Source organism: Protomyctophum parallelum, assembly GCF_964188405.1.
Source record: "Protomyctophum parallelum genome assembly, chromosome: 3".
NCBI classification, from domain to species: domain Eukaryota; kingdom Metazoa; phylum Chordata; class Actinopteri; order Myctophiformes; family Myctophidae; genus Protomyctophum; species Protomyctophum parallelum.
Window position 1 is genome coordinate 27,182,729 of NC_139698.1, and position 24,428 is coordinate 27,207,156.

The 24,428-nt window shown below is 40.8% G+C and overlaps 1 protein-coding gene across 1 annotated transcript; it reads right to left on the reverse strand.

Moving 5' to 3' along the window:
• Positions 1 to 2,051: 2,051 nt before the first annotated feature.
• fam8a1b (family with sequence similarity 8 member A1b) lies at positions 2,052 to 20,333 on the reverse strand. The gene is made up of 5 exons (XM_083761904.1): positions 19,873 to 20,333; positions 12,354 to 12,474; positions 10,582 to 10,705; positions 8,995 to 9,134; positions 2,052 to 6,579 (listed from the first exon to the last, which is right to left on the reverse strand). The coding sequence occupies exons 1-5, from the start codon at positions 20,315 to 20,317 to the stop codon at positions 6,435 to 6,437; spliced, it is 975 nt and encodes a 324-aa protein (XP_083618030.1). The 5' UTR covers positions 20,318 to 20,333; the 3' UTR covers positions 2,052 to 6,434.
• Between the last annotated feature and the right edge of the window lie 4,095 nt (positions 20,334 to 24,428).

Here is a 24,428-nt window from a genome sequence, read left to right on the forward strand (position 1 = left end):
GTATATGGTATGCAACACTCTATGCAAACAAGAGTGACTTACTCATCTTTTAAAAATCTTTATTAACACCAATCTAATCAATCAATTTACCGGAATCAACAAAGCTTGTAACAAGCCAATGGTAAGGTTGCTGAGCAAAACATGCAAACTGTCCATAATGTTAACTTCCACGTTACCAAGTAGCCTAACTGACCTTTATCTGGGTACGTTTTCAGGTGTATGATAAAGTTTGATGTGGTTGACCAGCATAATTTGACACCACAGATGTTGCACTTATCGATTGTTTTGTTTGGCCGATATGTGAAGTTATTATAGCCAAAGGACACCGCTGGCATCAGATCCATAAGGTTGTGCATGATAATAAGAGAAATGTATCCAACTCATTTCACCTGGTGTCCCTGTTTTGGTAGGTCAGTATAGGCAAACATTTTCTAAATTTCATAAAATCAAAAAGATCTTAGATCTACAAACTCACAGCACGTGGCGATGCAAGCTTGTAGATTTTCTATTTCGTACATGTCTTCGTACCACAAAGTGTAAAAAGGGCTTATACACCAAAACAATACAAAATTAAAGATTGTTCTCATGTCCCAAAAGTCTCAAATCACCAACTCCACATCTCTGACCACACACACGCCTTTCAGTATCAGTTTCGTTATCAATAATCAGTCCAAATTCCACAATCTCTCTCCTCCACAATGCAGTACATGTGGACAGGAGCCATGGCAATGGCAGCCCGGCCGTACAAAAATGTATATTATTATCAACCTGCCTGCACTCCAGATGGAACTGCACCCATATGTAACCAAGTGCTGATGCCTTAGCGATGGGGTAGTTAAGTCTCTGCTTCCACCCACGCGTGTCTGGACCCCTGTGAAGCCCTGTGGTGGCTGGCAGGGAGAGAGGTGTGAGTCCAGGGATGCATGGTGGGGACATTGGATGGGACTGTATAATCTGACGACCATCTGTGGCTGTCAGATGAAGCTGCCACTTAGTGGGCTCTAACACAATCACCGACGTCAACACTTCCCAGCCCTCCCAGCACTCACACCAGTGGTGGAAGAAGTACTCACATTTTGTACTTGAGAATTATAAAGTGCAAAATGTAATTGAATGTGTTATTGTTATATGCGTCGCATCGCGACCCATTGTGAGCTTGTAGATCTGCTATTTTCAAATGTTTTTCTCCCTCAACAGTAAACAAACCAACATACAATGTAAGTGTGTATACAGGGTATCTCCACCTTTCTGAAGTTACAATTGAAGGCCAAATTGTCAAGTATTATGTAAGAAAGAGGCAAACATTGGGGAAATTTGCCGATCTACAAGTTCACATCCTCATTTCACAAGCTGTATCAGTGGAACCGAGTCAATCTAAATGTAATGCCCACAATTCCAAGTACTTGTCAAATATGATTATTTTGGGAGGGGGAATGGGGGTCGCGGCCTGAAAGAATTGGGAACCCTTGATCTAATGGAATATGTAAATATTATTTTAGTTTAATAGTGGCCTATTCTTAAACTTTGTTTTTTAAAGTGTTGTACGACAGTGTGATGTGCCAGAAAAACATGGTCTAGGAGATCACAATGCATCGAAAACGCGTTGTGATCTGCTGTTGTCGGTCGGCGAAGCCGTCATGACAAAGCACACATCAGACATGCCGCTATGGTCCATGATCTGGATCCTCCAATGATCACAGGAACCTAGATATTTGAGGGCAGATTAACACTATGGTCCCGGGTGTCGCACTCAGGACCACTTGGCAGATGTTGTGGTAGTGTGAATGCTGCGTACCGTTCCCGGGAGCGGATCACCCAACCGTTCCCGGGACCGCATGGAGGTAGTTTCGGTAACCGATTGAAGTGTGCTTGAATACTGATGTGAAACGAATACAGTTGAATGAAGTGTACTCGGGTGCGGAAGTGCACCCGAGTTCACAATGTGAATCTTGGCCAGCGGAGACCAGGCAATCGTATTCAGGAATTGTATATTCAAACAGACCCCCTGCCCTGAAATCTAGGAATTCAAGGTCATATTCGACGCATCAACTAAATGACAAAAATATAAATGTATTTGTGTCAGATGGTTGGATTATGTGCATGGCCCATCTAATAATTCACAAAAGAACAAAATCCTACATCTCATGTTAATGATGCTACATACAAATGACAGAATGTTTATTTCAGGTCATAAACAATGAAACAATTTCAAAAAAAGCAAATCAACTCAACCTGTCAATGATAAAAAAAAGAGGTAAATATTCAAATTTGAAAGATGCTAAACATGGTTAAAACGTATCACTATAATAGGTCTGCATATTTAGGAGCAGGGGTCAACCACTAGGTGGAGCCAAACTGTATATGGAAATAAATTAATTTGCTTGTTGGATGTGTTTATATCATTGGTTATCCCAGGTGTCCTTTAGGGGGTTCCCAAACTAAATTTGTTAATATACCTTAGCATCTAAGTCAGTCCAATCACTGTAAGCCCATATACACTGGCTACTTGAAAATAACTGATCTACAAACTACCATTTTCATAAAAAGATGTGGAATATTTTTGATATAAAATGGGAACAGGGCCTGTGGCCAAATACATATCAATTGGGGGGGGGGGGGGGGTATTGGTCATGAAGTATGTGCTCACAGCCTCACTCATCAAGTAGAGTGACAAATTAGTTCCTTTCTCAGACTGGTTATTTTAACCAGAATAAGGCAAAGTTCCAGAATAATTTCCAAGATGAGTGAAGTGGAAAAGGAAAATGACTCTCATGAACTCAAATTTGTACATTTCTTCCCCACCGTCAGTTCCCAGTTAAATCCTCTTCCCAATGAAGAGGGATTTTGTTTGGCGCCCGCTGGCCAAGTGGTCCAGGCGCATGTCACATATAGGCTTTGGCCTTACAGCGCGTCGCGTGTTCGAGTCCCATTCATGACGACCTTTGCTGCATGTCTCTCCCCTTCACTCTCTCCCTCTTTCCTGTCTATCTTCACTTGATACTATCAATAAAAGCCATAAAATAAAAGAGGGATTTTGTTTTTCATCCCCAACTTTACAGGTTAAACTTATGAGTATGATTCCAAATTTTGGTTATTTTAATTGACAATTAATAATGATCAAGCCATTAATGTCACCCAAATGACTCATCCCATAAGAGATTGCAAGACAGAAGAAACATTGTTAATAATACTGCAGTAAATAGGGGCCTGATAGTGGGGGAGGAAATCCTACAGTCCTACATTACCCAACAGGGTATAACATATAAAATGTAGATTTCAGAGCTGATCTGTAGTTACCTTTAATCGAAGTATTTTCTTTACCGTTTAAAAATGTCTTCTGGACCAAGTGTGAATTAGAAAGGTAAAACAGTTGAATAAATTAAGACTTATACAGAGCATATGAAAAGTGAACGAAAAAATCCTTTAGATCTTATGCATCAGGTATTGTATGGCACAGTGTGGTATTTTGCCATACCCTAACGGCCAAAAAGATCTTGAGGCTAAAGAAAGCTATAGTTATAAAATAACCCAGTTTTTTCATGGCAAACCTTTAAAGTTTTGTAATCTGATCATTTGTGTCCAATGATTAAACAAACAGAAAGCCGTTTTATAATGTGCCCACACATCAACAGAAATGACAATAATGTCAGATGTATTTTGAAAATGTACAGCTCCATATCCACCATACGCTGCTTTGGGCACTTTTATTGCTCTTAATCTCCTCAGGAATATTGGTGGCCTTTTCCTTTTTAAAACCCATTTTGGGCGGGAACCTCTTTTGGTGTTAGCACTATGTTATGCTTTTGTTATGCTATTGAAAAATAGCAGATCTACAAGCTCATAGCTCACTGAGTGGCGCGCTACGAGCTTGTAGGTCTGCTATTTTTGAAAAATCGAAGAACGACTGACATAGAAACATAGCTTTTTCAGAAAACTGTCAGAATGTAGAAGACATTTTTAGAATCTGATCTCAGGTCAAAATGGGTTAATCAACTGGATTATTGAAGTGTTGAATTACATCGTATAAGAACACCTCATTGGCAAAATATAAACATAGGAACAATGCCGTATTATAATGTAAAGGCAAATGCAATAGGACATACATGAATTGGGTTAATATAGTTGCCCGCATAACTCCTAAAGTGATGATTGATTAATGAAACGTTTCACTGTTTAGTGTTATCATAGTTCTTCATATTGGGATAAACAGTGGTATGTACCCGACTCATAAAATACATTAAATAGCATGCAGCAAGTAGCTCAAAGCCAGGTATGGCAAGTTGGCAACACCGGAAAGGTATTCGCGGTTGCTCTGTTGCTTTCTTATTAAATATGAAAATCAGAATATAAAAAATATATATATATTGTGTGTGTGTGTAATATTCATTCACATGTCAGCATAATGTCATGTGCGGTCCCAGGCAACATTTTAGCTGAACTAGTTTGCGCAACCGTGCCAATGATGATAAAACAAGAATTGATTACATCAATGAATTACCAGCTGCTGCCTTATATCCCAAGGCTGAGAGGTCGGCTAGAGGCAAAAAGTGTGTGGTTGCCTAGAGACGAGGCAGCCAATCAGGATGATAGGTTGTCAGTACAGCCAATGAGAAACATAGGTCTCAACTACAGCAAGTGGGCGTGAAAGCGCCGCAGAGAGAACATTAACCAGCTGTGCTTACACAGCAGCTGGTAATAAAAAAAGGTTGTGGTTTTAATTCCCTCAGGATTGCACGCCACCCTGCCTTCTAAGAGCTCCCTTTAGAACAGTGGTTTTCAAACCTTTTCATATCAAGGTCCATTATTTGTTTGGCATTTGAGCCATTTGATGAGATTTAGCGTAGCCTCCCAGACCCAAAACTTAAGATTTTGTCCACAATTCCATGCTGTATTGATGTGGCATCATAGGAGAGATAACTGTCAAAATAAGAATTCTTCTACATTCTCCATTTGTGTAAATGAAGTAATGCAGATGTTTAACAATAATATTTAGCTCTTGTGTAAAATGAAACATCTTGCTTTAAAAGTGGTACCATTATTTGTAGACGCCAATGAAGTAAAACTGAAATATTTAGAATCCATTGGGAGGTGCCATTTAAACCCATTAAGACTGGGAAAGCATCATTGTAACCACTTTAACCAAAATTTGACATTTTGGCTATTCAAAAATAGCAGATATAAAAGCTCTGCACTATGAGCTTCTACATCTGCTCTTTTTTGAAAAATCTTGAAACCTTACGCAAATCTCACACATTTGAGACAAACATTTGCTTCTGGAGGTCCCTGGAACGAAACATTTTGAAATGGGGGTCTGCGGCCAAATACAAATCATTTTGGGGTTTCTAGACTTAAAAAGGTTTGAGAACCACTGATAAAGCAACATACATTTTTCAAAAAACTACCCTTATAAGATTTTCTTTCTTTTTTTAATTGGGGCCTCGGGTCTTAATGGGTTAACCATCTAAAAAGCAGTAAGTAGCTGCATAACTATGAACAAGTCTAACCTCTGACTAACCATTAGATGTCAACATCTTAACATAACGGAAGCTTCCCCCAGCACAGTTAATCCCTAAATATAAGACGATAAATTATAAATAATATCTTACAAATGTGTCCATAGCTACGTGCTGTAAAATAATTAGGATTACGAGACATTCTCTCTAAAAAAGGAGCACATTTTCAGCCTAGCTTCATACAAGTGGTCCTCACGTCTAATGCACATTATAATATGGTAGTATTTTTGGGCTGTGGACAGTTGTCAGTGACATTATCTGTAGGCAGGGTTGGTCATTTTTCTATTAATTGTTTTATTCATGCGAGAACAAAGGATTCTACTATAGCATGCCGACTTTCCAGGAATAGAAAGCGTGCAATTTCTTTCAGCTTCGATTCTCCATCGATGATGTTACTGCTGGTACAGGATCTGAACTGTCCACAGCCCTCCTCTGAGACACAGGCCGAGACAGAGTAGACAAAATTTTACCGTGTAATAATGAGCATTCGTGAGGACCAATTATATGAATAAAGGTTGAGAAGGTGAAGTGGTCCTTTAGCCAAAAAACCCCAAACTAAAAGCATCTGAGACAAGGCTAATCTGGTGCTGAGCGGATTGGACGAACACAGCGTTCGTCATCATTGGAAAATGAATTGTGAGAGCAGAGTGTGAGACAAAACAACAAACAGACGTTTCAGTGACAGAGAAATCTCCAGCCAGCGTTTCGAGTGCAAAAGGGGAGAAGCAGCCGCTGATGTCGTACTCCGCTAACGTCTCTGTGGTGCTGCAGAACACCACATCCCGCTCAATGCAGAACCACTAGGGGAAAAAAAGGGCGTCTGCATCTTGAGCCCCGCCCGTGAGCGATGAGTCCGTATATAAATTAAACAGCATTTAGTACCTGCTGTGGGCCTGAAGGACTAAGTCTGTGTGTGAGCGGTCATCTGGCCCCGGCGCGTTTGACGACAATGGTGCCCGCCACCATGTCGTACACAGTCCTGTTGTGCTGGAAGAAGAGGAGGGTGATGAACGCCGGGAAGAAGAAGGCGATGGAGAAGTTCTTGTTCAAGGCTCGGACCGTCGACCTAAAGGGGAGAACCAAACCCATAGCCAGGACAAAGTAGTGAAGGTCTATTCTTTTTTTTTTTAACGAACAAATAAATGTAGAAAATATATAAATGATATAAATCAACCAATACCAATATAATAAAAAAAAAATATGTATGTACGTACGTTACTGCTGGGCCGTTATCGGCGTAAATGTGCTGCGTTAACGCAAGACTCTTATCGCGCAATAAAATAAATATCGCCATTAATCTATTCTCAAAGTTGGGTCGGGTTGGGTCTGGGAGCTGGGTTTAACTGCGAGTGTAGCCTTAGCCTACTACAAATGGAACCAAAGGACCCTTTTCTAAAAATAAACTCTGTACAAATCTGTACAAATGGACTAGACTACCCCGCGCCGACCTCCACGGGGACCCCCCTTATCGGCGGACCCCCACAGACTACCGCGGAGGCACAGACCCTCGCGGAGGTCAGCGCGGGGGTTCCCGCGGAGGTCGACGCGGTGGTCCCCGCGGAGGTCGGCACGGTGGTCCGCGATAGTCTGCGTGGGGGTCCGCAGATATGGGGGTCCCCGCGGAGGTCGGCACGGGGGTCTGCGATAGTCTGCGTGGGGGTCCGCAGATATGGGGGTCCCCGCGGAAGTCGGCGCGGGGGTCCGCGGTAGCATCATCCATGCATCACAACCAAAACAAACATTAGGACTAGCTTTGACGGTTGCCACATTTCGTGACTGTGAGAGAAAAAAGCAACCAGGTCTATGAAAATGTTAACAGGCCAGATCAAGTCAGAAAATCCGAAAAAGTCAGAAAATAAGCAACTATAGTGCTGACTGTCAAACATCATTGTCCAATGTTGTTTTAGAGCAGTGGTTCTCAAACATTTTCATGTCAAGGAACACCAATATTTTAAAGAAACTTTACAGATACACAAGTCCGAAGTAGCTTATAATGTCTAGACTTGGCAACACTGTGAACAGTTCCACAACCTCACAATATGAAATATAAGGTATTAATAGGCTAGTTGTATTGTTAATATCCATAATTAAGGCTCCTGGTCTAATGGGCCACCTGGCCTGAGAAACACATTCTCAAGGAATTACTTCTGGTCATTATTTAGGTAGCGCACACATATTTTGAATGCCTTAGGCAGAGTTCAAATGAGCCATTTTAATCTAGATCAGGGGTGCCCAAAAGGTAGATTGTGATCTACCAGTAGATCACACAGGCTGTGCAGGTAGACCACATGACATGATGCCCCTAAAATATACAATTTAAATTAAATAAAACAATATTTGGCATCTGTCACTTGAATCCAGCTGACTTCATTGGATTGACATAAAAAAGGACAGCTCAAACCCACAATGCAATAGTTGCAATAATGTTTTGCACATACATCAGTAGTACAAAAAAGGAAGAAAAGTGCATTTGTCTAATATGTAAATACTTTCAGCAATGTGATAATATATATTTTTGTTGGGTAAATCTGGTTGAGCTGGTCATTTTGAAAGTAGCTCTCAAGTCTAAAAAGTGTGGGCACCCCTGATCTAGATTAACTCCAGGATTGCAGTGAGATTAATCTAGATTAAAAAAAATAACGTTCGACACAGCAATTTGTGCGCGTTCGGTGGCGTCTCTCGTGACTCAAGTTCGCGTAGAGCCAACTAGGCCCTGTCCGAGTTGCAACCAGATAGTAAATTATTGCCCCTCCAAGGCAATGCCAACACCGAACAATATTTCCCACCACGGAACAAAGCCGGGCAGTGCTGTCCTCCTGGAATAGAGGCACAGAAGGGACCGTTGCTAGGCCTATACTGTAAATGGTAGGCCTAGCAAATGCTCACATCATACATTATCTTACTGTCTGTCTTTTATTAATCATAATGCCTGTCACTTCTCAGCCAGGGATTATATTTTTTTAGACATCTGTCAATATCAGTGTCAGTATGTCAATGCATTGTTATTTTCATTGACTCATATTTAGGCTTATTGTATATATGTACACAACATTTTGGTCACATATACTGAATAATAATGGTTATGCAAAACATTTAACAGACCTAGTAGTAGCAGCCTACAGTTTATTAAAAGTAATGCAACTGTTATTACTTATTCAGTAATTAGACTTGAATACACCATAACTTGACATGAGCGTAATGTACATACAATGCACTCATGTTGCTCAGCAGTTGTTCAAGTTGCGCTCAGAAGGTTGGAGTGTATGCTCAGACCGAAGAAAGTTTGAGGGAACACCTTTCATTGGGAAAGTGCTTTGGCTTTTCAACTATGAACTTACACTGTCTGTGTCCGACATCGATGTCATACAAACACAGACACACCTCAACTGCACCACATATCAGATACAAAATGAAAGGAGTTTCATTAGATAGACAGCGTATTGAGTCATTGCAGACAGACATACTATAGTACAGTACTCACGCAGAAAGAGAGACATTGTTGGCAGGGATCACCAGCACTCTGTTGGGCTGAACCAGTACCGAGGAGTCGCAGGTGACCACCCGGAGTCCAACCAGAAACTTCCCTGGCGTGGCTCCGCCCGCTCCCCAAATACACACAATCTGCAAGAAGGAGGAGACAACATGAAGACATGAACATGAAGAAAGGGAACGGTCAAATTTAGATTTTAAACCATTTACACTAGAGGCAGATTCTAAATGAAAGAAGAATTAATGAATAAATAAATAAACAAAAGTTTATGTTGCTATATATGGTCTCTATCGGGTGGAAACGTCATATGTCCAAAGCTTTTCAGGACATATGGTGAAGCCATTAAAAACTAAGAAGAAAAACTCAACTGAGACTGTTTTACAGCATCATCCCCATTCAGTCACTCACAACAGCCTCGGAGACAACAGACATTTTGTTTTCACAAGAAAAAGAACAGCCTGGGCAAACGAGCCACATTTCCCGGTCTAGGAGTGGGAGTGAACTACAGTGCAGAGGGGCGTCGAGTGTTCTCCTCTGTTTCCTACCGAGTATCAAGGAAGCTCTGAGAAGGAAGTGAAGTGGTCACGTGACTGGGCTGCGCCATGACACTTTCATGGAAACTTTCATGGGAGCCAAACTACCCGGAAGTTTGGCAGAATGCATTGGAGTCAATGAGAGCTCAGTGACCAGCTCATGAACAAACATTATTTATGAACAATTGAGACCTTTTGTAAAGTAATCACTTCTGGAAAATAACAGAAGACATGTAACACATTATTGTCTGCTGTGTTGTTATTCGATGTGTACACTACACTGTGTAATTTTTATAGAGGTATGGTATCTCTATAAAAATAGAGATATCATAAAGTACAAAGTACATTTCTGAACGCACCAAGTATCACAAGACTTCCCACCGTTTCCTGTCTGGCAGCCAACTATCGCGATACTTCGGAGCCAGAAACGATACCTGCTGCTGTTTAGATCCTCAGATAAAATTATATACTGTGCACTCTGTGCACATCGAAAAGTAAGTGATTAGAAAACAACCTGTGATATGTCTTCTGTTATTTTCCAGAAGTGATTACCTTACAAAAGGTCTCAATTGTTCATGAATAATGTTTGTTATGAGCTGGTCCAGCCGGCTCCATTCACTGCCATGTATTCATTGCACTTCCTGTGTGAGTTTGGCTCCCATGAAAGTGTCCATGAAAGTGTCATGGCGCAGCCCAGTCACGTGACCACTTCACTTCCTTCTCAGAGCTTCCTTGCCGAGTATGGGAGGGGAGAAAGGGGGTGGGCGTTCAGATCGGTGAACCAAATAGGTTCCACCGCCGTGATCCCAGCGGCGTCCGCCCTCTCTAGACCAGAAATCACGCTGGCTGGGCCAGGCTACTCACACAGTTGCACACATTGAGGCCTGGGAGCTTCCCAGTACAACCTCAATCTCCACTGTTGGCTGAAGAGCAGCTCCCAGCCAGAGCGCTTGACGGTTTAGACCACTTTAGAGAAAACCAGTTAAGTTAAAGAAGTACAACCTTTAACCAAAACCCTACAGATTAGTTCTGTATGAGCGCTCACCTCATAGAAACACACTAATATCCGGTAGACGAGGGCGACGAGCATCATTTTCTGGAGTTCCTCCATCGATGTGTCCTCGTCTATTTCCTCCACTATGAAATGCATGGCGAACTTTGAGATATCCCTGAGAAGTCAAATATAAACAAACATTTAAAACAGCTATCGGCATGATACTAGAATTTAGTTGATAAGCATACACGACGCCTGTCTTTCTGGTGGTGTTCATGTCATACAAAGAGAAGGAACACACGCCGCTGATGGTCACGGCAAATACGAAAAAAGAAAAAAAGGTTACACAGCTCATAGCCATGGTGCAAACATCCTTTTTCTTTTAAGTGAACAAACAAACAGCAGCCGTCTCGACGTGCGTGTCTTCCTCAAGGTTTATTTTACATTTTTTATACTAAATTCCATTTCTTAAATCGTTAGAAATGTATCAGTAATACATTTACTCTTGTTTAAATATTATACATAAATTATATTTTTTTAATCCAGAGGAAGACATGTTGAATGTTTGTGGTGCCCTATAAAGGCTTTTTGCATCTTTACCACCATTTGTTTCTTTTAAACAAATGGTGTTGCTGTCATGAAATGTATTACATTTATTTAGACTCACAGGTCTCTATACTGTTTATCTGCTGGTTTCCCATCCAACCAGATAGTTAACTGGAGTCACAAAGGTATCCTTGTCATTCAAGCCCTCAGCCTGATTATGTTGCCTATTTAAAGCTGATTGAAGAAGAAGTAGAAGTTGCATTTTCTGCGTGCTAGGCAGGAACGACAGAAATGGACAAAGATCAAGCAGAACTTCACTCCCGGTGATGTAGCGCTCATACTGGATGATGCTGCACCTCAGAGTTCCTGGATCATCGGAAAGGACTACAGAGATTATGCCAGACAGGATTGGATGAGTAAAACCCGGATTAAAACCAGGTTCTCTGAAGATCTGCCCTCTTCAGGGAGTTGTGAGGGCTTTGCCTCTTTCCATGGATTTGGATTACAAGTGACTTTTTCTTGACTCTTCCGTGACCGCATGGCTTTATGAACGCAAATACAGCGCTATGCTACCTGTAGGTCATTTACACTTGGCACTATGCACTTTATTCTGATGCCACTCAGCTAAATGAATTGTTTTTCAACTTAAATAAATGAACAAAACGCTGAAACACATGGATCTTGGAGAAGTGATTTCATTACAAGCGGCGAGTCTGACAGGTAAACATTTCCCACAACATTTTGTTTAGCCTCTCGGCGACTAAATAAGTTTGTCCCGATGGTCGCCATACCAACAATGCGAGAACAAGCAGGTGCACGCCGTTACTTAACAAGATAGCTGTCTATAAGCGCCAGACAGCTCTCTTATAATGTTAATGTGAATGGGCTCCTCATAATATCGGTATAATACATTTATTTCATCGTCCCTTGGTATGAGACCGAGTCAAGTCCAAGTCAAATTAAGACCGAGACGAGACCATGTAAATGAAAATGTGGCCTCGACAAGACAAGGACTCAAGTACTACAACACTCCCGGCCTCTTTTATTTTTTCTATGAACCCTGAACCTCCTAGTAATCTTAGATCAAAGTTATGGCACCACACTCTAATCAGGGAGTGGCTAGAGCTGGAACACTGCAAAACAAGGAGTACTGGTGTTGGTCCCAGAGGACTGGAGTTGCTATTTTGAATTACTCAATGAAACACAAATACCAAAACTAAGACAGGGCCAGTTTTCCACCCACCACCACAAAAGAAGGGACAAGCTAATATACTCACTTCATTCCACTCAGGTGCATAATGCTGATAATAATGGTTGCTTTAATGAAGAACAGAATGAAGAAATCCACCATCTCAGCCAGGAGTCTTTGGAGAGGCGAAGGTATACTATACTCTCTGCCTAAGGAGGAGGGAAAGAAAATTAAACTGTTAAGCCTGATTTATATGTAATTACACACCTGTGTTGTACACAAAGAATTGCACAATACATAGAACTCATGTGCATTGTGCATTGGGAACTTGTAGGTTGACTGTTTCCATGCACGACACTAGCGCAAACCTAAGTATAAATCAGGCATTGCCGCATTAGTACATCAAGTTCAGCCAAATATAAGAACGCTACTGGTACTAGGTACCAGCAGTGAGGTATTGATGACTCTATGGGCCTATGCTTAGCCACAATTTGCAACACAATTTTTGAGGGGCGCTAATGGGAATGGAGAATTTCCGTCACGTGGACGAGCAAATCGGCTATTTTGCCTCACTTCACACAGGTGTGATTTCTCTTTTATATATTGGGTTGAATCTAGAGTTGCAACACCCTCCATTGACAGCATATTCATCCAAATAGATCTGCTTGTATTAAACGATATTATACTCACCAACATTGCAACTCTAAGACAAGCTTGAATTATCCTTTCAATTTGCAAAGGGTTAAAAATCCACCGTACACATGTTATGAGCTACTTTCTGCTAAGAAATTCCGTGCCGTTATATATTTTTCTAAGCGCTCGTCGGAAGTCATTGAACGGCCCTGTGTACCACCCGTTTCAAGTTTGCGTTAATGAAAATGAGTGCTTCCAAACTCCAAGAAAAACGTATCACCTGCACAAAATGTCTTGACAGAAAGTAGTAGCTCATAAGATGTCTACAGTGGATTTGTATGAAACAAACGCTTTGCAGATAGAAAGAGAATTAATTCAAGCTTGCCTTAGAGCTGCAATGTTGGTGAGTTTAACGTTGTTTAATACAAGCCGACTGTAATACTTCTGTTTGGATGAATGGGCTGTCAATGGAGGGTGTTGCATCTCTAGATTCAAGGAAAACTTTGACTGGAAAAGACTCGCTCACCGTATAGAAAAAGAAGTAAAACTCCTTAGACTGAGACTTAGAAAAATATATTTTCTTTTATTTTATCATGCTGTGCTCATGGTGCTCTGTGCTCATGGTGCAATTAAAAAGCAAACGTTTCGGTCCTCAGACCTTCGTCAGTGCTATGGCTTTTCACAGACAAAGAACATACTTTTAAACAACTCAAACAATACAGCTCAGGTGCTGAGAATTACTAATTGGTGACATCACCTGATTGTGGGCGTGGACATTACAAAAAGGATATACAAAATCACATTTATATAGGAAACAAGAATATTGCATACATCACATGTTGACAGACTTATATAATCACTTTTTACTTTATAGGTAGCACTGGAGGGAGAGATCTTCATTTAAGCCACCTGGATTGACAGACCTTAAATAAAAAATCCATCTAGATTCAGTTTGGAGGAGTTTAGTGTCTAAATCACCCCCTCTTCTAGATTTCTTAATTTGATCAATGACTGTGTAAGACAGATCTGCTGTGGAGTGACCGGCTTCCATGAAGTGTCTGGCGACAGGAGATTTGATGTCCTTGCGTCTGATGGCACTCATGTGTTCTATGATGCGTGTGCGGACTGCCCTAGATGTTTTGCCTACGTACTGTAGATTACATTTACATGTGATCATGTAGACTACATTAAAGGAACTACAATTCACAAATTGTCTGATAGTGTATTGTTTGTTAGTAACTGTACTAGTAAATGTGTTCGTTTTCTTGGAGTTTTTACAGGCCACGCAATGTAGACAAGGGTAGAAGCCGGTGACTCCATCCAACCGCCCCGTGTGTTGCTGGGGGGGTATGTAGCAGTCTGCTTTCACCATATAGTCTCGGATGCTTTGAGATCTATAATGAGAGAAAAGAGGAGGGTCAGTAAATACTTTAGCACCTTCAGGGTCAGCTGACAAAACATGCCAGTGTTTCTCTATGATGCTACGTATATCGTTGCTCAAAGGATTATAAGTGGTGATGCAGGCACATGAATGTTTCTTTTTGGTCTTTGCAACCTGGTTAGGATTATTCAATTTAGTTAAAGCAGAGTCGAGCCATTTTTTGGGGTACCCTCTATCAACAAAGTTTCTGTACATGATGTCTCTCTCTTTTTGAAAATCTGACTGACTGTTACAGATTCGTTTCAGTCTAAGGAATTGAGAATATGGTAAACCTTTCTTCAAAGCAGGGGGGTGTGCACTGGTGGCATGTAAAAGACTATTCTTGTCTGTGGGTTTGGTGTACAGAGTGGTGGACAATTTACCATCCTGAAAAAGTACACGGGTGTCTAGAAATGGAATTTCATGTTTGCTGAATTCCATGTTGAATTTGATGGTAGGTGCCAGATTGTTCAGATAGGACACAAAACCATGAAGCTCTTCCTCAGTACCTTGCCAGATAAGGATAATGTCATCAATGTATCTCTTAAATAACAACATATTGTGGGCAAAAGGATTGTTGTGCCACACTGAATTGTGTTCAAGGAAGCCCAAGGCAATGCCTGCATAATCTGGACTGAATACTGAGCCCATAGGTGCCCCCTGCAGTTGGAGATGATAGGAGTTCTCAAATAGAAAATAGTTTTTGTGTAAAATCATGGATGTCATTTCTACCAGAAAGTTGGTTGGAGGTGTCAATTCATCCCTTAAGTCTAAATAGAATCTTAATGACTCTGTGCCTAGATCATGGGGGATATTAGTGTATAGGGAGACCACATCAAGGGTAGCCAAAATAATATTGGCAGTGGAATTGAGAATATTTACCTCTGAAAGTTGTTGTATGAAGTCTCCTGTGTCTCTTAAATAAGAGGGCAATTTGGTTACAATGGGTCTCATGTGGCGATCAACAAACTGAGAGAGGGGCTCTGTAAGGCTGTCATTAGAAGCCACTATGGGTCTGCCTGGAGGGTGAGAAAGAGATTTGTGAATTTTTGGAACACAGTAAAATAGAGGGACAGAGGGTTTGTCTTTGGTTAGAAATTTGCACTCTGCCGGAGTTATACAACCCTCCAGCAAAGAATCCTGGAGGAAGTTGTCTATTTCCTTCTTATAGGAAGGTGTAGGATCTTTGTCTAATTTGACATAGTAAGAAGTGTTAGAAAGTTGAGACAGAGCTTCATTGACATAATCTGTTCTATTTAGTACACATAGGCCTCCACCTTTGTCGGCTGGGCGACAAACGACGCCGGGGCAAAAGAGGCTCGAGACAACCCACGACGATCGGAACGACGACCCAACAAGGGCAGGGACTGATCTACAACCTGTCGGACAGTCCTCTTTCTGGTCCTGAACAAAGCCTTCTCAACAAAGGTCTGTCTTATGTACCTACACCTAAACTTGATCCTTTCAAACTTAAAGTTGAAATGTTTAAATTCTATAGATCTATTAAACTGAAGTATTTCTACAGACAAGACAATGTTCAAGTGTATTCACCATCGAACACTCCCCCTTTGAGAGTCAAAAGTAAATTTTGCCCTCCAGTCAATACCCCTACCATTGATACATTCATGAAATTGGTAGACAAAGATATTGACAATCTAACAAAGAATAACAATCAGAGAGATGTGGGGAGAAATGAACGTGATATGCTTATAGCATTGTCTAAAAAACAAGATGTGATTTGTCGCCCAGCCGACAAAGGTGGAGGCCTATGTGTACTAAATAGAACAGATTATGTCAATGAAGCTCTGTCTCAACTTTCTAACACTTCTTACTATGTCAAATTAGACAAAGATCCTACACCTTCCTATAAGAAGGAAATAGACAACTTCCTCCAGGATTCTTTGCTGGAGGGTTGTATAACTCCGGCAGAGTGCAAATTTCTAACCAAAGACAAACCCTCTGTCCCTCTATTTTACTGTGTTCCAAAAATTCACAAATCTCTTTCTCACCCTCCAGGCAGACCCATAGTGGCTTCTAATGACAGCCTTACAGAGCCCCTCTCTCAGTTTGTTGATCGCCACATGAGACCCATTGTAACCAAATTGCCCTCTTATTTAAGAGACACAGGAGACTTCATACAACAACTTTCAGAGGTAAATATTCTCAATTCCACTGCCAATATTATTTTGGCTACCCTTGATGTGGTCTCCCTATACACTAATATCCCCCATGATCTAGGCACAGAGTCATTAAGATTCTATTTAGACTTAAGGGATGAATTGACACCTCCAACCAACTTTCTGGTAGAAATGACATCCATGATTTTACACAAAAACTATTTTCTATTTGAGAACTCCTATCATCTCCAACTGCAGGGGGCACCTATGGGCTCAGTATTCAGTCCAGATTATGCAGGCATTGCCTTGGGCTTCCTTGAACACAATTCAGTGTGGCACAACAATCCTTTTGCCCACAATATGTTGTTATTTAAGAGATACATTGATGACATTATCCTTATCTGGCAAGGTACTGAGGAAGAGCTTCATGGTTTTGTGTCCTATCTGAACAATCTGGCACCTACCATCAAATTCAACATGGAATTCAGCAAACATGAAATTCCATTTCTAGACACCCGTGTACTTTTTCAGGATGGTAAATTGTCCACCACTCTGTACACCAAACCCACAGACAAGAATAGTCTTTTACATGCCACCAGTGCACACCCCCCTGCTTTGAAAAAAGGTTTACCATATTCTCAATTCCTTAGACTGAAACGAATCTGTAACAGTCAGTCAGATTTTCAAAAAGAGAGAGACATCATGTACAGAAACTTTGTTGATAGAGGGTACCCCAAAAAATGGCTCGACTCTGCTTTAACTAAATTGAATAATCCTAACCAGGTTGCAAAGACCAAAAAGAAACATTCATGTGCCTGCATCACCACTTATAATCCTTTGAGCAACGATATACGTAGCATCATAGAGAAACACTGGCATGTTTTGTCAGCTGACCCTGAAGGTGCTAAAGTATTTACTGACCCTCCTCTTTTCTCTCATTATAGATCTCAAAGCATCCGAGACTATATGGTGAAAGCAGACTGCTACATACCCCCCCAGCAACACACGGGGCGGTTGGATGGAGTCACCGGCTTCTACCCTTGTCTACATTGCGTGGCCTGTAAAAACTCCAAGAAAACGAACACATTTACTAGTACAGTTACTAACAAACAATACACTATCAGACAATTTGTGAATTGTAGTTCCTTTAATGTAGTCTACATGATCACATGTAAATGTAATCTACAGTACGTAGGCAAAACATCTAGGGCAGTCCGCACACGCATCATAGAACACATGAGTGCCATCAGACGCAAGGACATCAAATCTCCTGTCGCCAGACACTTCATGGAAGCCGGTCACTCCACAGCAGATCTGTCTTACACAGTCATTGATCAAATTAAGAAATCTAGAAGAGGGGGTGATTTAGACACTAAACTCCTCCAAACTGAATCTAGATGGATTTTTTATTTAAGGTCTGTCAATCCAGGTGGCTTAAATGAAGATCTCTCCCTCCAGTGCTACCTATAAAGTAAAAAGTGATTATATAAGTCTGTCAACATGTGATGTATGCAATATTCTTGTTTCCTATATAAATGTGATTTTGTATATCCTTTTTGTAATGTCCACGCCCACAATCAGGTGATGTCACCAATTAGTAATTCTCAGCACCTGAGCTGTATTGTTTGAGTTGTTTAAAAGTATGTTCTTTGTCTGTGAAAAGCCATAGCACTGACGAAGGTCTGAGGACCGAAACGTTTGCTTTTTAATTGCACCATGAGCACAGAGCACCATGAGCACAGCATGATAAAATAAAAGAAAATATATTTTTCTAAGTCTCAGTCTAAGGAGTTTTACTTCTTTTTCTATACGGTGAGCGAGTCTTTTCCAGTCAAAGTTTTCCTTATATTTTTGAGACCACCGCTACCGTAGTTAAGTTTGAAGAGAGAAAAAAAGGACGAAGAAAGGCGCAACAGTTTCCTCAGTATCTCTAGATTCAACCCATTATGGAAAGGAAAATCTAGTGTTTCAAAGTGTGGCTAGGCCTATGCTATGCACTTGACAATAGCACAGCATTGGCTATTCCCGCTACTGTCAAATCCAAGTTACATGTCAGGAAATGTAATGCATGGTTCTAGTGGTGCATTAAATTAATCAATATGGCATTGGCTATATAATATAATCGATCGAAAGTCCGGACGATAGGCATTATTTGGGTGATGCAGTGTTGCCAAACGTACCTCTGTTTAACGTTATCAAAGCCCCCCTTGCAAGTTGCAATGCACTCCCTTCCTAGACCCCTTGTCGGATGTATAGACATTTTTTTTTAATTTAAAGATCTCTGTGGGCCTGAAAGTGCTTTATTGTATTTGTGCAACATGGTCATTATTTTGAATTTTCGATCATTTAAATCGAGATATATCGATATATATATCGTATATCATGGCATCTGTATCGTGAATTCGTGATACATATCTATCGTGAGATTGCAAGCAATAACCACCACTACATGGTTCACATACAAGTGATACAACTTCATTGTTTGTTTGTCACAGAAAGTGAAAACGAATGTGTGAAAGCGAGAGTAAAAAGTACAAATATCAAATATATACCAATCAGTAAAAAACTAAGATTCAATATTCAAGATTCAATAATTTATTTGCCATGTCAACAAGTTGATAGGAATTTGTCTTAAATTCGTTTTATTAAACTATATAACATGTCTGACAGTGTGCAAACAAAATACATACCGGTATCAAATATGCATAAAATGGATGGGAATGTATCTACAGTCATAAAGACTGTATAATGTGAGTGATGGCAGACTGATTGCAGCAGTGCGTGCCTGTGTGGTCAAAGTGGGGTCCCCCAGGGGTCCAGGCAGTGCTCAGTTATATTTGTTAATATAGCATCTAAAGGTAGATAACTTTAAGTCATGATAGGCTATTTGAAAATAGCAAATCTACAAGCTCAATGTGTGAGGACCCTGGTGTAAAAAAGTATTTTTCTGGTTTTGTAGCAGTTTATGTATTGACCTGGCTGACTGTACTTTCGTTTTAACTGTACCCATTCTACAAACTGTGAATACAATTTTCAATCAATCAGTCACGTTGCAATGCACTGTAAGGTTGTAGATCTAATGTTTTCAAACAATCTTGAACTCTTTTATTTTAATAGTGTGAAACATTTTACACTGGCTGGCAAAATTATTTTCAGGTGGGGGGTGTGGTCCACGGCCAAACTACACAATGTTATGTGCGGGTCCTTGACTCCTTGACATGGAACAAGTCCTACACTAGCCCCTCTCGGGACCCTACATAAAGCTTTTCTGAAATTTTGTCGTCAAAATGTCAGAAACTTCAGTAGCATTTGGGTTCTGCTTGGAGGGCTAGTCCTACACATAAGAGGATGACGTAATCACACAAACATGGGAGTACTACTGGGACCTCCGAGATAAATAAATCAAGCGTGGGACATAATGATATTAGTATTATTACCTGGTCTTTGAACGTTCCCATTCTCTTGGGGCAGCTGCTGGGTGGGGTGGTGTGCTGCAGCAGCCCCTCCAGCCAGGAGGCCCTCCCGTATGGGCCCGCCGGCTGCAGGTGTGCTGCTGCCGGCCCCGGCGGGCGGGTACAGGGGCGACAGGGGCAGGCCGAACGGATTGTTGTACCAGTTCTGGGCATCGAAGCTGGCAGAGTCGAGCGGCGCCGCGGCGGGAGGCTGCCCAGGGAGGTAATAATAGGGATTAGACGACACGGCCAGCCAGCTCTGCCAGTTGACATATGCCGTGTAGTAGTTCCACATCCACGCCTGCAGCTGCTCGCAGTACTGCGCGGTGGCACGGCAGGTGACGCCGTCCGTCTGCGGCTTAGTTTGGTCACTAGAAGCAGTGTTTGTTGTTGTTTTTGTTGCCTTCTTCTCCTTCTCCTCGGGCTCCATGTTTGTGTTTTCGGAGTCGGCCATGTTTGATTGCTGACGTAATGCCGAGACGTCACTCACCTCTCGATGTGGATTATTTCATTTTGTTTGTGCGCAGAGGGAGAAGGAGATAAACTCTTGAAGTGTGCAATACAAATACAACTCTCTTAAATCTCTTAAATAATTAATGTCTCTAAATCTTAAAAAAATTATAAATAGGGGAGAACATTACGTGAAATCTCCTAGAATAAGGATGATTAAGCAGTAAACTGATACAGTTCCGAAAAACCCCTATGACAATAAATGTTGGTATAGCCCATGCTTTTTTCCGGCTTTTATTTGTTCCAACAATCACCACCAGAGGGCAACAGTGCTATAAAGACCAGTGGAGTGAAGAGTGAACCAGTGAACTTATACAATTATACTGTTGTTGGGGTCATTAAGTTCATATTCTGTAATCATTGCAACTGGAGTGTATAGTATGTCCAGCATTTTAATATCCGTGGTCGATTCAATTATTTTCATTAGATCCGTACGGTTGGAATTGTTTACATCAACAACATATTTTACAAAATGTTATGTATGCTATGTAGTACATAGGCCCACTAAGAACAAATCAGCTTTAAAATATTTCTTCGGCAGCAGTTTCTAAATACTTACCAGGCCATGGTTGTACTTCAAAGGGGGTTAAACCTTCTCAAAGGAGGCATGCTGCTTAATGTCTGCACAGTCGACATACTATCCCAAATAAGTCTAATCCTAAACAATGGGGTTTACACATTAGTCCAGACATACTGTAGGCTACTCCAGCTCTTGCATAAACCTACAATTTCATCAGCTGTTTCTTCTCCACATTAATTGTTTAAAATATTGTTTAGTATAATTTCATATAATCACTCAGTTACTGTAACCACTAACCAGTGCAATATGTCCCTACAGGACAATATAGCCTACACATATTCATTAAAAAGAAATCACTCCCGTGTGAAGTGAGGGGCACTCTTATCATTATACACCATCATACATCATCTCATGAACAACTGAATTTATGTGATTGGTTAGCCGATTAATTTGCTCGTGTACATATGACGTAAATCTTCCCTTCATTGTCAAGGCATTTAATGTTTGTGGTGCCACACATTTACGTCATATTTGAGGGACATGTGACCTAATTTCTCCTTTCATTATCAATGGCAAATATGAGACGTGTGAGGACAAAAGCTGTATAGGAAAAAACATCAGATTTTGTAATTTTTTTTTTTTTTGTGAAGACTCAAAATCCAATGAAAGTCTATTATTGTGTATGCAATGCATACAGTCATTGGCCTCCGTACCCGCAGCCTTGCTGGCTGAGGTAGAATCACCCCTTCACTGTGTCCCTCTCAGCTTTACAAAGAAAGAAAGGGGAAAAAGTAGATTTCAACCACATGAACCCTAGAATCCCTATTATGGGCATGTCATAACTCATAATAGGATAACACTCTGTGAAAATAGGTGAACGTTCAATGTAAATAGCCGATCTACAAGCTCACGATGCATCACATTCACAGAATGACACATTGTGAGATTGTAGATCTGCTATTGTAGCTATTTCATGCACAACATAAATAATGAATGTCCCCATCAGAACTTGGTGTAACGGTCACAATGTTTTGAAACAAGTTCCTGCTTTCATAATGCAGACTTTCATGGTACAAGCACAGTGCATGATGCTGGATTTCTCTCACTGAAGTTCTTACTTCTTTCTGGGATTGCTACCAATGACAAGATTCCCTTACAAAATACACTCATGCAACTTTAGTCAACAACACAACAGAGGATGCATGGCGAAATAGGAACAACATGATTGTTGCTGTTGGGCAGAAACCTCCTCCTCTCCTTATTATTATTATTTTTGCCTCACACAAAAGCATCACAAGTAGCAAATCCACAAGTGCGAAGCAAGTAAGCAACACGCTTTTTTTAACTTGTATATCTTCTACTTTAGCTACTTTTTAATTTGAATGCTGAAAGTACCAGTTTTGGAAATATGAGGTTTTTACCCGACAGAGACGATATATCTTATTAGGTAAGCAAGGCAAAGCAAGTGTACTGTAATTGTATAGCACATTTCAACAACAAGGCAATGTGCTTTATATAAAACATTAAGCAATTACATAAAAAAAAATGCAAACATTCGATAAATTACACATTTAGATATATTAGATATAGATAAAACACTTTAAATAGTGACACATGGTCAAATATTCAGGATATAGCGCATGTGTTCATGTCATGTGTGTGTATGTGTGCAAATGTGCATACACCACTGAGTTATATAACTCTGTGCTGGGGAAAATTGGTCAGAATTTCATTAATCAGGGCTCATTGTTGCTTGAACACCACCCGCGGTTGTAATCATTCACTAAAGCCTGGAAATCTTTCGGAGAATTTGGGCCTCAACCTACTGCCCCATAGAACCCTAATTAAAACAAATTATGTGCACTTGCTTGAACATCATGTCTGTGCATCCCAGACAAGGGGCGCCTGCCGCAAATGAGGAGGGGTCAGCGCCCCCGACCCCCAAGCAGGGATGTGGCCTTTGCACTTCCCCCATTCGCTCTCCACCTTGTCGCAAGATGCTGCTGTTGTACTTGGACATTGGATCAGACAAAAGGATTTTCTCTTCTTGCTTCAAAGGCTCCCTGTTTCCCAAAGCTCTAAGACAGTCGTTCTCAAACTTTTTTGTGTCAAGGACCCCCAAAATGATATAATTATATTTGGCCGCGGACCCCCCTCTCAAAAAGGGTTTGTGCCAGGGACCCCAGGAGTAGAAAAAATGTTTTTAAATTATTAAAATTAAAATTATTCAGTGTTTAAACATTCCAAAATAGCATCATGTACAAGCTCTGAGCATGGAACAAAGTCATACACTGCGAGCATGTAGATCTGCTATTTTTAAATAGCCAACATATAAATGGATGAAGTGTTTAAGATGATTGTGATGCTACTACTTTTGCTGGGAGCCCCTTAAACCCCTCCTAGACCCCACTTTGGGTGCACCCAAGTTGACCCAACAGAACAAAGCTCTAAGCTCGTAAGCATGATAACAGTTTGTTGATAGGTCATAACCATATACAAAGTCATGTCACATCGCTCCTCATATGGTCAGTTAAGTATTAATACTAATCCACACGTATTAGAGGTTTTTGTTCAGTTCCTGCTGGGGATTAACTGGTCACATGTCCAATGTGTTGAAAAGAATCGAGGGGGGATGGTATGGTCAATGTTCTGACCTGCTTTCCTATTGGACGGGAGACATCTTGCCAGTTAGTAGTAAGATGACCCCCCTGCATGAAGCAGCTTATTCAATGTACATTCAGATGGATCTGCAAGAATGTAGTAAATGTGTACAGTATATAGACTGCATGGAATAGACTGCATTGTGTATATAGACTGCATAGAAAAAAGCAACAATGAAATACCATGATTGAAAACGTTACGATGTATCGGTCACATCTTCGTCAGGTGACGATACATCGAAACGTACATTTTTACTTGCACCCTGTGAATTAAAAAGGGCTTAAACTGTCTTAAGTTTCTCCAGTGACTTCCTTCCTCTTGCTACCTGTCCTGCCTCTGAGATGCAGATGCACAACATGCTTCCATAGAAGACTTGCTTTGCTGGCTTCTATGGAATCCAAATGACTGAAATCAGTCGTGGCGACTGAGACTTTAATCCATGAGACTGATATGTATTCCATGCTTTGCACTATGCCCCTGTGCTGAACGTGCAGTCAGATGAGAGTGTAGGCATTTATACTCTAGCATCCCTATTCTGGGGCTAACATTCGGTAAAAATAGCAGACCTACAAGCTCAGCTCGCAATGCATCAGCTTGTAGATCAGCAATTTTCGGCAAAGATATAGTGTATAGGGGGGAAAAAAGGAGGGGGCTTAGTACAGTATAGAGCCTCAATTAAGCATAGGGTTTAAGTGGATAAGTTACTTAGTGGTCACATCTCAGTGGTTAAGTTACTTAGTGACTGATTATACTGTATCTGTGTCATCTTCTGGACTATTACACATCTGCTTATTATAGATTTTGTTTTTCTCCCAAAATAAAAAACAGTGATATAAACCCCTTGTGAATT

What these genes read in the sequence shown, in the direction of transcription:
- fam8a1b (XM_083761904.1), bottom strand. Translation starts at nt 20,317, where the DNA reads ATGGAGCCCGAGGAGAAGGAGAAGAAGGCAACAAAAACAACAACAAAC. An exon ending in TATTAGTGTGTTTCTATGAG is followed by an intron (nt 9,135 to 10,581) that starts GTGAGCGCTCAT and finishes TCCTTCTTGCAG; the next exon opens with ATTGTGTGTATTTGGGGAGC. An exon ending in AACAATGTCTCTCTTTCTGC is followed by an intron (nt 6,580 to 8,994) that starts GTGAGTACTGTA and finishes TCTCCCCTTTAG; the next exon opens with GTCGACGGTCCGAGCCTTGA.